The sequence below is a fragment of the Heteronotia binoei genome, chromosome 13 (genome assembly GCF_032191835.1).
Source record: "Heteronotia binoei isolate CCM8104 ecotype False Entrance Well chromosome 13, APGP_CSIRO_Hbin_v1, whole genome shotgun sequence".
Lineage (NCBI taxonomy): Eukaryota > Metazoa > Chordata > Lepidosauria > Squamata > Gekkonidae > Heteronotia > Heteronotia binoei.
The window spans coordinates 47091996-47107453 of record NC_083235.1 but is presented as its reverse complement, the minus strand read 5'-3'; the positions used below and the strand labels follow the sequence as shown (position 1 = coordinate 47107453).

The following is a 15458-nucleotide window of genomic DNA, read 5'->3' as shown; positions in this document are numbered from 1 at the left end:
TTTTTTGTAATTAACATTTTATTAAGATTTTATAAATACCACAAATATACATATATAAATCATACATGAACGACAAAATTATAACATACATATTGGAACATAGATTGAATAATATTGCATATAGAGATTGGAGATTCTTTTTTTTTTTAAGTACTGTATAGAGGGTAGATTAGAGAACAATTTAGCCAATATAGAAGATTTATTATAAACATAAATCATCAATTACTCTGGGGATTTCCTGTTGAGAGGACAAAGTTGGAGAGCAAAGACTGGTTGTCAAAACGTGGAAGATTATCTGAGAGTTTAGCCATGATATATAAATCCCACAATTTTTATGACAATGTGAAAGAGCAGGTGCCTTTGCTGTTCTCCAATTTGTGGCAATGAAAGTCTTAGCCACAGAAAGCAAAACGGAGAGCTCTTCCATGTTGCCAGAAGAACACCTCTTTGAAGCCCATCTATTCGAAAATAAAATTTCCAGTTTCATGATCGATTTGACCTGCGTCAGTACTGATTGCCAGAAGGGAGTGTATCCAGCAATGAAAGTAGTCTCTATTATAAATGGATGAGATTAGGCCTTTTTTTTTTTAGCTACAAGCTGCACAAAGAGCAGATCCAAACTGAGTTTGAGGTTGCTTCAAAATATGGGTGAGATTTATATGAGACCAAAAATGTGATATTTGAAAATATTGCATCCAAGGGACTGAGTATTCAATTTTGTTGCCAGAGATGACTTTGACAAAAGCAGGTGTTTGGATACAAGGTCGTGGAACATTGAAACCATAGCAGATTTTCATGTATCAAAGAAAGGATTTTTATAACCAAGTTTCAAAATAGTTTGATAGCAAGATATAGTAGGCAGCAGATGTGGCCTTTTATGGTCCCAGTATGACAACACCAAGGATAGAAAACGTTGCATCGCACCTGTTTGAGTTGGTCTGATGGAGTGTTCTGAACTATTTATTGGGCATTGAAGGGTTTAATATATTCATCATATAAATGCATTCTTTCAGAAGAGGAATCATTAATTAATAGTTTGACCACATTTGAAATCTGAATGGCTTGGTAATATTGCTGCAAATTGGCAAAGCTAATGCCCCCTCCTTTTGATCCCCTGTAGAGTGTTCATGAATTAATTCTGTGTTTTTTATAAGGCAAAAAATCTAATATTTTTGCCACTTCTGTAAAAATTTATGGGAGAGTCCAATCAGTATGGTTCAAAAAGGGGGGGGGGATTAGGGAGAACAAAAGATTTAATGATGTTCAATCAAACTACTTTCTAATTTTCCAAACATTTAAAATACAAGTATCTGGACTGGTTGGCATATGTATAGGATGGCTAAATAGACTGCACCACGATAACACCTCTAAATACTTTCCCCTCCCATGCAAGAAAACTCCATGCAAATACAAAAGCAGCATAGCAGGCAAAGGGCTGGGTATTTTTTTTTTAATTGTGGTCTCCCTTCTGTAGCGGGGTAGTCTGTTCTGTCACTTCAGTAGGCCATCAAAAAATCCTTACCTCATTCTGCTTCATATGTGAAGACCCAGCCTCAGCTCTGAACAGCAGAGGGGATTATACATGTCTGTGTGTCAGAGATAGAATGGAAAGCTCTCATATTAAAAGGCAGTCACCCTGAACTCTGAATTAAGCAACTTAAATAAAAGGGCCCATGAGAGCACAAAGTAGCCACCAACTCACAGATAGCAGCACAATCCTAAGGGGAGGGAAAGTCCTTTGGGAGCAGACGATCCGCTATGTGGGTGCAAGTACCAGCTGTGCCAACATAGGGCCGGCGCTAGTAGGAAGTCTACTAGCAGCACGGCAGTTACACCACTGCCGGCCGCCATGTTTGTCTGGATTGGGCTGCCCGTTGCCCAGGGAATCTTAGCTTGAGTTACTGCTCTGGCCTAGCTCACTCCAGTTGGTCTCTACTGAAGGTAGTTAACTCTGCTGCATCTCTCATCACAGCTGAAGAATTCAGTCCCAGCCAACACTGATATGCAACAGAATTATCTGTTTTCAGAGAAGGCTGAATGAAGAAGAGAGAGCGCTGCACCAAGGCAAAACAAAGATGAAGAGATGAACGATGCAGAAGAAAAATAATATTTAATCATTGTACAATTATTACCACCACCACCACCCCACCGAGGACAGGCTTTTAGGTCCCTTTCTTGTGAGTAAAACAATTTTTTTATTATTCAGCAACATTAATCAGTAATCATCCAAAAATAAACATCAAAAATATTGCATCACATTTCCCATCTCCCTCCCCTCTTTTTGTGACTTCCCCGGTGCATTCAGCTTAAAATATAAAAAGAATAAAAGGTAATATTAACCTTTTAAGAAACTATTAAAAACAATAAAAATCAAAAAATGACTATAATAAAATACAAATAAGAACAAAATTACTTATTACTGTTATTATCTATCTTAAATTTTTAGTGTTATCTATCCTAATTATAGTCCATTAAGCCCAATCCTTATATGCAAAACCACTGTATATTTCCATAATTCTACTTTACCTATAGTTAACATTTTACATTAAAAAAAATTAACCATCGTTAAAAATCACCAAATGTCCTTTCACCTTCCACTGTTTTTCAACATACTTTTGAAATTTCTCCCATTCTTTGTTATACTTATCTATATCAAGTTATTTTATTGTTCTAGTAAGCTTGTCCATTTCACTCCAATGCATAACTTTCATAATCCAGTCACATTTTTCTGGTAATTTATTTTGCTTCCACAACTGCACATATAATGTCCGTGCAGCCGAAAGCATGTACCAAAGCAATGCTCTGTCTTGTTTCGGAAAATTTTCCATTTGTAATCCCAACAAAAAGATTTCAGGTGCTTTCTTTATATTGTAACCCAAAATCTTTGAAATTTCTTGCTGAATCATTTGCCAAAATTGTATAGCCTTTTCACAAGTCCACCACATGTTATAGAAAGACCCTTTATGTTTTTTACATTTCCAACATCGATCAGACATCTGGTTATTTATTTTCAAAAGTTTCTTAGGAGTCATATACCATCTGTATAACATTTTAAAACAATTTTCTTTAATATTATTACATGTTGATATTTTCATAGTTCTTCCATAAATATTCCCATTGTTCCATCTGAATGTCTTTATTTATGTTAATTGCCCACTTTATCATTTGAGATTTAATCACTTCATCCTCTGTAGACCGCTTCAGTAATAATTTATATCCCTTCAAAATAATTTTTTCATTATCGCCAAACAGCATTCTTTCCAGTTCAGTTTGATCCTGTCTTATTCCTTCATTTCTAATATCCTGTTCAAGCAGACTTTTAATTTGTTGCAATTGAAACCAATTATACTTATAATCCAATTCTTCCACTGATTTTAATTCCACCTTGCCACCTTGTATTTTTAGCAACTGTTTGTATGTTATCCGTTTTTCTTCCTTAATATCAGAATATAACTTTATTACTTCTGTCGGCACAATCCAAAGTGGTTTCCTCTCATCACCATATTTCTTGTATTTCAGCCAAGTTTTTAACAAATTACTTCTTATAAAAAAACCATCCATCTTACTTTTCCCATAGCACAAATATGCATGCCAACCAAAAATATTTCCATGGCCTTCTAATGTTAATAATTTTTTATTTAATATCATTATCCATTCCTTTATCCACACCAAACAAACTGCATCATGATATAATTTTAAATCCGGCACTTGAAAACCTCCCCTTTCTTTTGCATCAGTCAAGATCTTCATTTTAATTCTTGGTTTCTTGCCAGCCCATATGAATTCTGAAAGTTTCCTCTGCCATTTATTAGATTGTTTATCTTCTTTCACGACTGGAATTGTTTGGAACAAGATTCTAAACATGATTCTTGGTAAGAACATGATTCTTGGTAATACATTCATCTTAATTGCCAATATTCTACCCCGTATAGACAGGTTCAGCCTATTCCATTTTAATAAATCTCCATCGATTTTCCGTCAGAGCTTTTCATAATTATTTTTATATAAATCAATATTTTTGTTGTGATTTCTACTCCTAAATACTTTACTTTAGAAACCACTTCATATTTTGTTAGGCTTTGTAATTCTGCCTGTTTACTCTTTGACATATTTTTGCACAATTTTTTTGACTTTTCTTTGTTCACATAAAAACCTGCCAATTCACCATATTCTTTAATTTTTTGAAGCAACAATGGTGTAACTTGAGTTGGGTTTTCGTTTATAAATATTACATCATCTGCAAACGTTCTGTATTTATAAGACCTTTCAATTTCAGACCCTCTATCTCCTTATCTTGGTAGCTTCCCCTCAGCTCTTATAATATTAATCCCTTTTTCTTTTCATTTGCCAGGCCAAGTATTTACCCGGTTTGTTAGCACTCTCAAAAGATTTTTGTTGAAGCCTTTTTAAGTTCCATTCCACTTCTTTCCCTGGCCTTTTTTAAAGTTCTTTCTTTCTCTTTCTTTCCAATTTCCTTTTGTAGATTCATCATTTGTTTCTCTTTAGCCTTTTTATCCTTATTATTAAATGTAATTAGAATGCCTCTCATTACTGCTTTATATGCATCCCACACCGTTTGATAGTGGACAACATCATTTTCATTTAATTGGAAGAAAGCTTTGGTCTCTTTCTCCAGAGACTCTACTACCTCTTTTTTCTGCAGCAAATCTTCATTTATCTGCCATCTCAAAGTCTTTTTAGTATACTTTGCAAACCACATTATTGGATTGTGATCTGCACCTATTTTAGGAAGAATCTCTATTTTTTTTTGTTATCAACCTCAAATTTTTTGTAATCCATAACATATCAATCCTTGAGAAAGAGTTATGTCTTGCTGAAAAAAACGTATAGTCTCGCACTGTAGGGTTCATCTCTCTCCAAATATCCACACAATTTTCTTGTTTAGCTAGTTTAAAAAATTTTTTGGTAGTTTCCCTTCCTTATTTTTTCTCCAGATCTGTCCAAAATATTCTTAACTGTTCCATTAAAGTCTCCCATTATCATAATTTGCTCATATGTCACTTGGTCAAGTTGTTGCATGATATCCTTAAAGAAAGAGTCTTTAGCTCCATTAGGAGCATATAATCCCAATAACAGAGTTCTTTTGTGGTTTAACATCACTTCTACTGCAATAAACCTACCATCATCGTCTTTAAAAATCAGTTTTGGGTCCAAATCCTGCTTCACATAAAAAACCACACCTCTTTTTTTCTCCTTGGCCAATGAATAAAATTCCAAACCTAATTGCTTATTCCATAAAAATTTGTAATCCAATTGTTTGATATGTACTTCTTGTAAACAAATAATGTTACACTTTTGCTTCCCAATCCAATGAAAAGTTGCCCTTCTTTTTTGTGGTGAGTTAAGTTCATTTACATTCCAAGATAATAATTTGTAATTCATCGTGAATTTCTATTTTTAATCTGTACCCCCAAATTCTTTATTTTCCATCAGAAACTTCTCCATATCTTGAACATTTGTGATGGTACATCTCTTCCCTTTGTATTCAAAACCCATAGCTTCTGGAAGAATCCATCTACATCTCATTTCACTCTTTCTCAACTGAAAGCTCCCTTTCAGACAGCCTTTGTAATCCATTTTAGTAGCCAGTTGCTAATGGATTTTTTGGTGTCATTTTAGACACACAACCATTTTAGCAATGATTTTATTTACCTTTTCATACAAAGCCGCTTACATCCATTTAGCAAAGCTTGATTGAGCTGTTTTTGAGGACTGCTTTCTTCCATCTTCACCTCTTCTTTGTATTGCTGTTTTGCTGTAATGTGCTGTTTAAAATGTCTGCAGCACTTCCAATAGTGCTGTGCTTCCCCCCCTCCCAAATCTTTTCCACCACACAATCTTCCTTAAACCTTTTTGAACGCTCTAAGTTGAGTGCTATACACTAGACCAATACAATAGACCTGAGCCACTCGTGGGAAGGGCGGGATATAAATTCTAAATAAATAAAAATAAAATAAATAAACAATACTTCAGTGCTACACCAGCACCACTGCGATGCCTTGGTGTCATTGAGAAGCGATATTGGTCAAGCACTATAGTGCTCAATTTAGAACATTCAAAGACAAAATTCCAAGGAAGATCACGCAGCAAAAGTGTGGTTCTGTTTGAAATGGTATAATAATTATTATTATTATTTTAATAGCCCCATCCTGGCCAAGGCTGGGCTCTGGGCAATGTACATCAGATAAAAATACATAAAATATAATAATACTTAATTTAGTAATGGCAATAAGAACTCCAACCCCTGATGGCAGTTTGCTAATTATATTCATTCTCATCAGACAGGTGCCCACTATCACTGCCTTACTCAAGAGTCTCTATCAAAAACCTGGTGGAACATCTTTGCCTTACAGGCCCTGTGGAATTGTAAGAGATCCCACAGAGCCTGGGCGTTGTCCGGCAGAGAGTTCCACCAGGTAGGGGCCAGGAATGAAAAAGTCCTGGCCCTAATTGAGGACAGTCAAGCTTGTTTGGGGCCAGGGATTACCAGCAAGTTGTTACTGGCAGAGCACAATGACCTACTGAAATTGCTTCAGAGATGTCTCATTAACTGAATGAAATTCACTCTATGAAACCTCCATCCCATGAAACCTCCACGTCCATGAAACCTCCATCACGTTACTTGGAACTGGGTCAACAATGCCACATGTTAGCAAAGACTGCTGCAAATTTTCTTTATTTTAAAAAAGTATGCCAGCTATCATAAGTTCAAGAAACATCAGGGTAAAATTGGATCTGTTTTACGTGCACCCAGGAGGCTCTGTTTTTCTACTATATACACACACCTATTAGGTCTAGTTCTCTCTACTCAAGCAAAACTACCCAAAGTAACTCAAGCAAGAAAGCTGCCTGTTTCTTCCTTATCAACAGCTCTTTTCATTATCAGGTGCATGTTTGCTTTACACCTAACTTAAAAAAAAACTATTCCTGACAAAATCCTCTTATTCTGAATACAGACAGTGGCCCACCCACTACACTAAGAGGAAAAAGAGGATTTCTCATCTAGTTTTCTCAGTAAGAGCCCCAGGAGGTAGTCCAGTCCAGGCAGCCAGTGACCAGGAACTCTGTAGTAAATCTGCTTCTTCCTTTCTTTGTAAATTTGAAGAAAAAAATGTACATGGCAGAGCCCACCAGTGTTGTACCATTTCAGATTGTGAGGGAGGAAGAAACTAATGTTATCTCAATAATCCAAACACCAGGGGTTGCCAACTTGTTCCCTATAATGAGCTACTTCAAAGTAATGAAAAATATCCACAGCTACTCCCCCACCCCAGCATGTCACCAAATTTTGTTCTGTCCTAAAAAGAGAACTTAGGCCAAGAACAGCACCAGAAATGAAAAATTCAGCATTTCAGAGAGGAGCACAGAGATAACACTGATGGAATAAATGCCTTCAAAAATAAAGTCTAGAGCAGATCGTTGTGCAGTCTTCTCTGGGTTTACTAGAGGATACATGAGCTACTCCGCAGCAAAGGGTGAGCCACCAGTAGCTCACAAGCAGCCTTGGAGACCCAGGTCCTACACATACCCTAACTTGTAACATGGTCCCCCCCAGTCTTATCTATATCTATAAAGCCTTATCTATAAAGCCATACAAGCTCTGATGCTCATTTAGCACACAGTTCACTATTGGCTTCTGGATACAATTTAGGATGCCGAGATGATTTGTAATGGCCTCAAGAAAATAAGAAGGTTCCTGCTAGATTGAGTCTAGAGCCTTGTCCAACACCCCATTTCTAGCTGTGGCCAGCCATAGGGAAACCCCTAAGCGCACCCCACCATGGAATGCTCTCTCTGATGTTAGCCTGGCATTTGCCTGTTCAGCACCAGATGAGAATAATTTTCTAAGACCTTTGTGTGATATGATATTCTGGCAATCATATGTTATTGCTTTTCTTGGTTCTTATTTGCATCTTATCTGCTCTACTGGTTTTATTGGTAGATATGTTTCAAAATGACCCTGTTTATGCGATTATCTCTTTTTAATGATTTTTGATGTTTTTTGTAGCTATTTTATGCTGGTAGATTCCCACCCCCACCCCCTGTATTTAAGCTGTTTTCTGACTTCTGTAATGAAATCAAAACATTAATAAAATTCTTTGTTATTTAATTCTGCCTCATTGTAAGCCATCTCGAGAAGTTTAATGGAGAAGTCGCTAAGAACTACTCTAAACAAAGAGGCTAGCGAGCAGGGCTTGAAGACAAACAACGCCCTTCCGTTGATTGTTCTCTAGCAACTGTATTCAGAAGCAGTGCTGCCTCTAAGCCTTTATTTAATATTGCCTTTCTGTTAAAAAAAATAATAATTTCAAGGTGGTTTACAGTTATTATCAAAAATCACAAACACACAAAAGGAGCAAAAATGACAGGTTAACCATTCCCCACAAAGGCAGGAGACACTAAAAAAGATCCAACTGACACCACAAGGAACTGTGTCTCCAGGGAAGGGGGTCACCACAGAAAATGCTATTCGCCATCTGCCTCACCTCTGAAGGAGGCAACCACCCACAGCAGAGCCTCAGAAGATGATCATATGGGAGATGACAGACCTCCCTGGTCCCAGCTTTTTAAGCTTTACAGAATTGGAAATGGAAACACAGTGGTACCAATGACAAAATCTTCTAAGTCTGACAAAAAAGGACCAGATGAGTAAATCTTAGTCATCAGCCTATGGTTTTCAGAACCAGCTGATGGTCTTCAGAGTCATCCTCATGCAAAGTGTGCTGCTGTAATCAAGCCTAGAGCAAGGTTCCTTCTGTCAAGGAAGAACCAAAGTTGGAGTTCTACCAGCCTAAACTGATGGAAGGCTGTTCATAGCATGAGTACCGCCTGTATATTCAGAAGGAAGGTCTGGAGCTAACACCATCCCCCAGACACAAGCCTCATTCTTAAGATTCTTAAGATAGCCTATTCTACGCTATCTTCCAGGTGAGCAGAATCACTTATCAACAGCATCTTCAGTTCACCTGGGTTAAATTTATTGGTCCTTCTTTGATCCATTCCTAGTTCCAGTGTTTATCACACCCAATGCCACTCCTAGTTCTATGTAGCTAATATAGCTCATACCTTGGGGCACACAACTCTTCTACCAGCAGCTCAAAGTGTAAATAACTTTCTAAAGTGCTGCACTGTTTTTCCATTTTGGCAGGCAATTAATATTTCATAACAGTCAAGAATGAACAGAAGAATCTTAGTTTCTGTACTAGAAGTACCCAGTTTTATCATACTGGCTTTTATTATTGCCTGCTTTGGAGAATCCTTGTTTATCTTGGCTTTTACTATAGCAACAAACTTTTTCCCCTAATGAAAAACCAATAGTTCAGTGATAGAGCACATTTTTGCATGCACCAACTGTCACATGAATGCATGTAACTGCTTTATACTTAATCAGATATCTAGTCTATTGAAGTCTATATTATCTCCTCTGACTGGCACCAGATCTCCAAAAATGATGTCATTGCCTGCTATGTGGAAGCCCAAAGGATTGAACTTGGAACCTTCTGTGTGTGTGTATTTTTAAAGATGCTCTACCACTTGAGGTCCCCTTCAATCCCCAGCATCTCCAATTAAAGAGTGAAGGGGATTTGGAAAGACCTCTACCAAAGATCTTTTGCCAAAACAAAAAATGTCCATGCATACACTGTAAATGAAAAAGTGCAAAAATTCACTTATGTTACAAACCTTGCCCACAGGTAAATACATTGTGTGCTGCATTACGAGTCAAAAACTACATACAGGAATTCTAACTACAGAAAATCTCACATATATCTACAAGAATCCAAAACTTTTGCTAGTCAGCCTGGACTAATCAACAGTTTAACTTGAACAAGACAACTCCATATGCACGTGCCATAAACACATGTCACATGCAAACATTAAATCCTGCACGTGACAGAGGATGCACATGGCAAGCTGGCCATATGCTGAGGCAGCTGAAAGCCAATACAAACTGGTCATTGTATGCAATGGGATTAAAGTCTTGCAGGACTTCTTTCCTTTGCTTTACAGTTCAAAACATAATATGGAAAAGTATTATACAGAGCATGACTACTGGAGTAATTCCAAGGTCTTCCAAGCAGACAACAGACATGCTCCTATACCATCTACCTCTCCAGCCAAGCCTGCCCTCTTTGTCCCTTGCTAGCACTCACCATCTGTCGGAAGGCCTTTGAGTCCTTGGTCCGGGGGAACGAGCGCTCGGGTACCCAGCGAGGCACCAGCCCCTCGGTGGAGTTGGCCTGGGCCCGTTGCAACTTGGCTAAAATGGCCTTTTCTTCTTTCTGTTGAAAAGTAGCACAGGACACAGTGGTAAGTTTTAAAAAGAAAGAACAATGGGAAAATCACTTCCAAACACTTCCTTCTCTTTCAGCTTTAGACAGCACGACATTTACCCTTTCAATGAACTATGCTCAAAGTAGGGAACCAGTGCCTTGTAGGTGGACATCAAGGTTTTTCCAGCCCATTATTAGTGCAAAATACTTTCACCTGACCACAGCTGACTCACTCGTTTCTGGCTGCAACCAACGATGAAGAAGGTCTCGATGTTATGCTCCTTAAGGTAGGCATTGCGCTCACCCCCATGACCAGGTTCCACTTCATAGTCCCCATTCAGGTATTGCAGCGTTGCCCGTGTAATATGGATCCGCCTGCCATAAGAATATACATGTATGAACAACTGATATAGACAACTGCCTTATATAGACTCCACTCATTGGACTATATGCACTCATTGCATACTCTGACAGGCAGTAGCTTCCCAGTGTCTCTGGCACAGATGGTCTTTCCCATCACCTGGTACCAAATATCCTTGAAATGGGAGATGCCAGAGATTGAACCAGGACTTCCTGCATGCAAAGCATGCACTCCACAGTCCTTTTTTTCCTATCACAAAACTCTGCCACTCTGCCACCCACCCCATTTTGTGGATCACAAAACCCCTAAAAAGGGCCACATTTATTACTACAACTGAACTATTTATCATGTATCAGAATGCAAGGAAAAGACAACACAAAAGCAGTCTGGTTTGGGTGGTCAAGAGGTTGGGTGGAGCAAGAGGTTGGGGACTGATAGCTAAATAGCTGAGATGGGCAGATCACAGTAGAAGTACAGGCACAGTGGGACCAAAGAAAGCCTTTGCTGGGAAGTGGATTTTGAAGGAGCAGCTTCATGAGTGAGGGAGGAAGAGGGGCATGTCCACAGGAAACGGGGTGGCACAATGGCCTTCAACTTTTCTAGATCTCAGATTCACTGACCTGCAAACAAGAAAGTGACTTAAATTACATTAGAGTCACATGCCAGGAAGAGGAAGGGCCAGGATTATGACTTCACTGGAACCAAGACTAGGACTGCAGCCAGCACACCAAGAGAGCCAGGTACAGGAAATGCAAGTTGAGTATCCAGCAGGTATATCATGAAGAAAAAGCCAAAAGTCAGAGCCATGGAAGAATCCTGTTCAACACTGAGTCCCCTCTCCTCTCCATACTGCTGCTCTCAGTGTGTGCACAGAAAAGGTAGAAGGCATAGTGCCCTTGCTCTCCATGCACATGTGCTACCAGCGAGTCCTTCCAAAAGGCTGCAAAAAAGTGGCTCTACAGAGATTTACAGTTCAACAGGTAGGGCTTCATGGCCCATCTGAGAGTCCCAGCCCATGGGCTGAAGACCACTGTCCGAGTAGAAGTCACAAAGGTGAGAGTGGTTTGAACCTAAGAGAGATTACGTATGTTGATAATGCTGTACAAAGTACACAGCACAAGAAAGCTGACAGGCTATAGCCGGAGTTCAGAGTGTGAACCGTCAAGTACTAGAAATGTGAAACTGATGCAAATGGTAATAGCAAGGACCAGTGCAGAAGCTTCAGAAAAGGGATAATAGACTCATGGTGAGGGAGAGGTAGATCTTTGCAGCCCTTGATCACAGTCACCACAATTTATCAAAGCAGTGATTGCAAGTTCTATGGGACTTCATGGTTTCTTGGTTAGCAAGCCTCAGCCAAACCAAGTTTTGGGAGGAACTCTGTAGACATAGCTTTCCCAGAAGAACCACATAAAGGTGACTGGAGAAGTCAATTGTTGCCCTAACCAGTGTTTGCTGTTGTGGAAGAACTGCTGTTAAACATTCAATGATGCCTCTTGAGTTTCTGGAAAACACCCTTTCCTGATCCCCATTAGTAATACTTTAGTGCAGACCCATCAGTGAACTGAAGATGGCTACACTACTGTGAGGAGAATCTTCTGGATGATGCCAGTGACATCTGCAGAAGATACATCACAAGTAGAGTGTTTCCTCTGACAATTAACTTTGCCAGTTCTGGAGCAGATACTAAAAGTGCTACTGGATCTCTCTGAAACAAGACTATCCTTCCAGCAGAGAGGCTAGAGCCACCCATGTTTGTTAGATGGTGACAAGGGTAAGACCACAGTGCTAGCAGAAAGCTTCCAGAATAGCCCTAGGAAGCTGCTCTTCCCCAGTTCTTAATAGCCATGCCTCTCAATTACGCTCACCATGATCCCAGTCCACAATCTCTAACCTGAGCAGCTATGAAGTATTCCCCCAAAATCATTCCCTTAATGCAGAATCATATCTCATTAATACCGCAGAATCCTCTGTGTTTCATCCAGCCCTGTGCCAACCTGACTCACCCAGCTTTTCCACCAGCCTCCATGTGGTTGGCCAGGGTGACATCATTGGACCAGACATCGAACTGCCATTTGCGCAGCCCCAGGACTCCACAATGCACACGCCCACTGTGGATCCCAACACGCATGTTCACATTCACACCCGTCACCTCACGTACCAGCCTGGAAAGAGGGGAAATGGAATGAGAATCAACTGCATCCCCCATCTCTTCTATACACACCCTCCCCAAATACCTAAAACACTGAAATACCTAAAAGGGAAGCGTAGGTATATGGAGGAGAGAAACACGGATACTGCCCTAAGCTCACTGGAGGAAAGACAGTATCAAAATGTGACAGATTCGTGTGTCATGTTGACAGGGAAGAGGGAAGGACAACTGTTTAAAACATATGTGTCAGAATGGTGCACAGGGCTCACTGCAGGCAAGGGAGGAGAAAACAGAAAAAGTCTCTAGGATCAACAGACAAGTTTGGTCAGTATGGAACAGTGAACACAGAGGATCAGGCCATCTAATGTATAAATTCCTCACCATATACTAGGACAATGAACAAAGAACATTGGGGCTACAGAGAAATAACCCAGGGCAGGGCAAAAGATAATGGCCCTCTTCCTATATTCCCCACAAATGACATCAGTGGATAACACAGTATACTTAAGCACATGGAACTGTGTTACGGTAATGTTCAGATTCATTAAATATGAATACCAATCCACTCAACAGGCAAACAGGCTACCTCTTGGAGAGTCTCTAAGCCAATGCCCTAAATGTCAAAGGTTGGATAGGTATCTTGTTTGGCCACTAACCTTAGGCAATATGACCCAATACTGCCTTGTGGCTGGACTGTGGGGCTTGTGGGCAGTTTGCCCCCTCCTTTCTCCACAAAATTACATCCTTCTTAACGATTTCCTGATTTTGCAGTTCCACAAACATGAGGATGCCTTATACTGCATCAGACCACTGGTCTACCTACTCTGGCAGTGGATCTTCAGCAGAGGTCTTTTTCTCATTACCTACTATCTGGTCCTTTCTTAGCTGGAGAATGAACCTGGGAACCTCTGTTCCCAAAACAGATGCTCTATCACACATCATTCTGTACATTTACAGCCACCACTTTGGGGTGTGCATAAATGAAAAAAAAAATGTTCTGTGTGCCACTGATCATATATATTGCTCATGTCAGAGGTGAACTCTGTCCAGCAAGTGGGTTCTTTGAGAATGGAAACTGAAACAAAATAAGCAGGAACCAGACTTGCAGCTAGGCTAGGAAAGTGATGCAGCCCCAAGGGACAACCAAGAACTTGGGAAGCTGCAACCAAGAACTTGGGAAGCAGCACAGCATGTAAAGGGCTAGAATTCACCTGAGGTAGTTCAGACTTCCACTGAGAAGGCTGCTCATACTGATGAGCATTCCACAGGGGTGAAGAGAGTCCATTCCAAGAATGAGAAGTCTGAGGCAGCCCCTGGTTGGCGTACCTCTGTAAGGTTTTCCATGTAGTACAGGCAAAGGCAGATATACTCTGCTTTAAAACTGCAACTTGTGTTACAAGACCTTACTCAGCATATGCTCTTATTTCAATATGCCATACTGCAAGGAACCTGAAATATGTTTTGGGAAGGAAACTAGTAGCAGAGGGCAAGGAAGGAAATCAATGATATGCAAGTTGGAAAGGACCTGAGAGTAGTAACCAAAGAGGAAGCCCTGCAGAAGCTGTTCAAGTGCCAAGTGCTCATAGATTCTGATCCTTCAGTTGATAGTAAAAGTTTTCCAATAATCTCTCTTCCATAATCATTTTGCTGCTTTAAAGTCAGCCTCAAAATCTGGCATGGTGTTCCTCCTCTACACAGAATTCAGACAACTGGGAAATTCATACTACTACTGTAATGCTGATAGTTCAGCAGTGTCATCCTAAGCAGAGCTTCACCTCGTGTACTGAAGTCAACAGACACAAAAGGGTGTTACTCTGTTTACAAGTGTATTGTTGCTGACATTCATTTTATGAGTCTAAGAGGCTTATGCTTTACAGCTGATGAGTCCACCATCACAGTCAAAATGAAGTGTCTGGACCTAAACTTGATCTCCAAAATGTGTTCCAGTTCCACAGCTGTCCATCCTAGCTGTCACTTCTTTCTCTCTGTTGTAAGGTGCAATCAAGTTGCAGCTGACATGGCAACCCTTCAGGGTCTTCAAGGTAAGATATGAACAGAAGTGGTTTGCCATGGCCTGCCTCTGCATAGCAATCCTGGACTGCCTTGGTGGGTTTCCCATCCAGGGTTGAACCTGCTTAGTTCCAAGAGCTGACAAGATCGGGCTAGCTTGAGCCATCCAAATCAGGACATGACATCTCTACTATGGCACTGTTGCTGTTTTTAAAAAGGACACAGTAACTAACCTTGCTCAAACAACACGCAAAAAACTAAATATATTCCTTCCAATACATTGTACAATTGCAGAACTTAACAGTGAAAGCTGCATAAATGCTCTGAAAATGTCAGCTTTATCATTTTGAAGAAAAGCAAGTTTCTGACCCTTATGGCTCCAAAGATAATGTGTGGGCAATGCCCTCAATTTTTTTAGGAGATGGAAATGAGTAAGAGGAAGAGTGGCATTAAGAACTACTAGTGCTCTGAAGCCAGGAAGGCTGGTAGCCAATGTTCCCTCTAAGCTGCAGCGTCTTGTGAGCAAAAATTCTGCTTTGTGAGCTACTGGCATTAAGGTTATGAACTCCTGCATAAATTAGTGTGCTCTAGGGTCATCCTTCCTCAACTAAGACAAAAATGTGTGAGCTGGAGACTAAAAATC

At 39.8% G+C, this 15458-nt stretch overlaps 1 protein-coding gene across 2 annotated transcripts in view; it reads right to left on the bottom strand.

Moving 5' to 3' along the window:
- The window catches only part of ADCY6 (adenylate cyclase 6), a 61555-nt gene that overhangs the window by 25655 nt on the left and 20442 nt on the right, over positions 1–15458 (bottom strand). For both annotated transcript variants that reach the window (XM_060251988.1, XM_060251986.1), the window contains exons 8-10: positions 12660–12818; positions 10526–10667; positions 10173–10301 (exon numbers count right to left, since the gene is read on the bottom strand). In XM_060251988.1, the coding sequence (XP_060107971.1) occupies positions 10173–10301; positions 10526–10667; positions 12660–12818 (430 nt within the window). The remainder of the gene's footprint in view (positions 1–10172; positions 10302–10525; positions 10668–12659; positions 12819–15458) is intronic.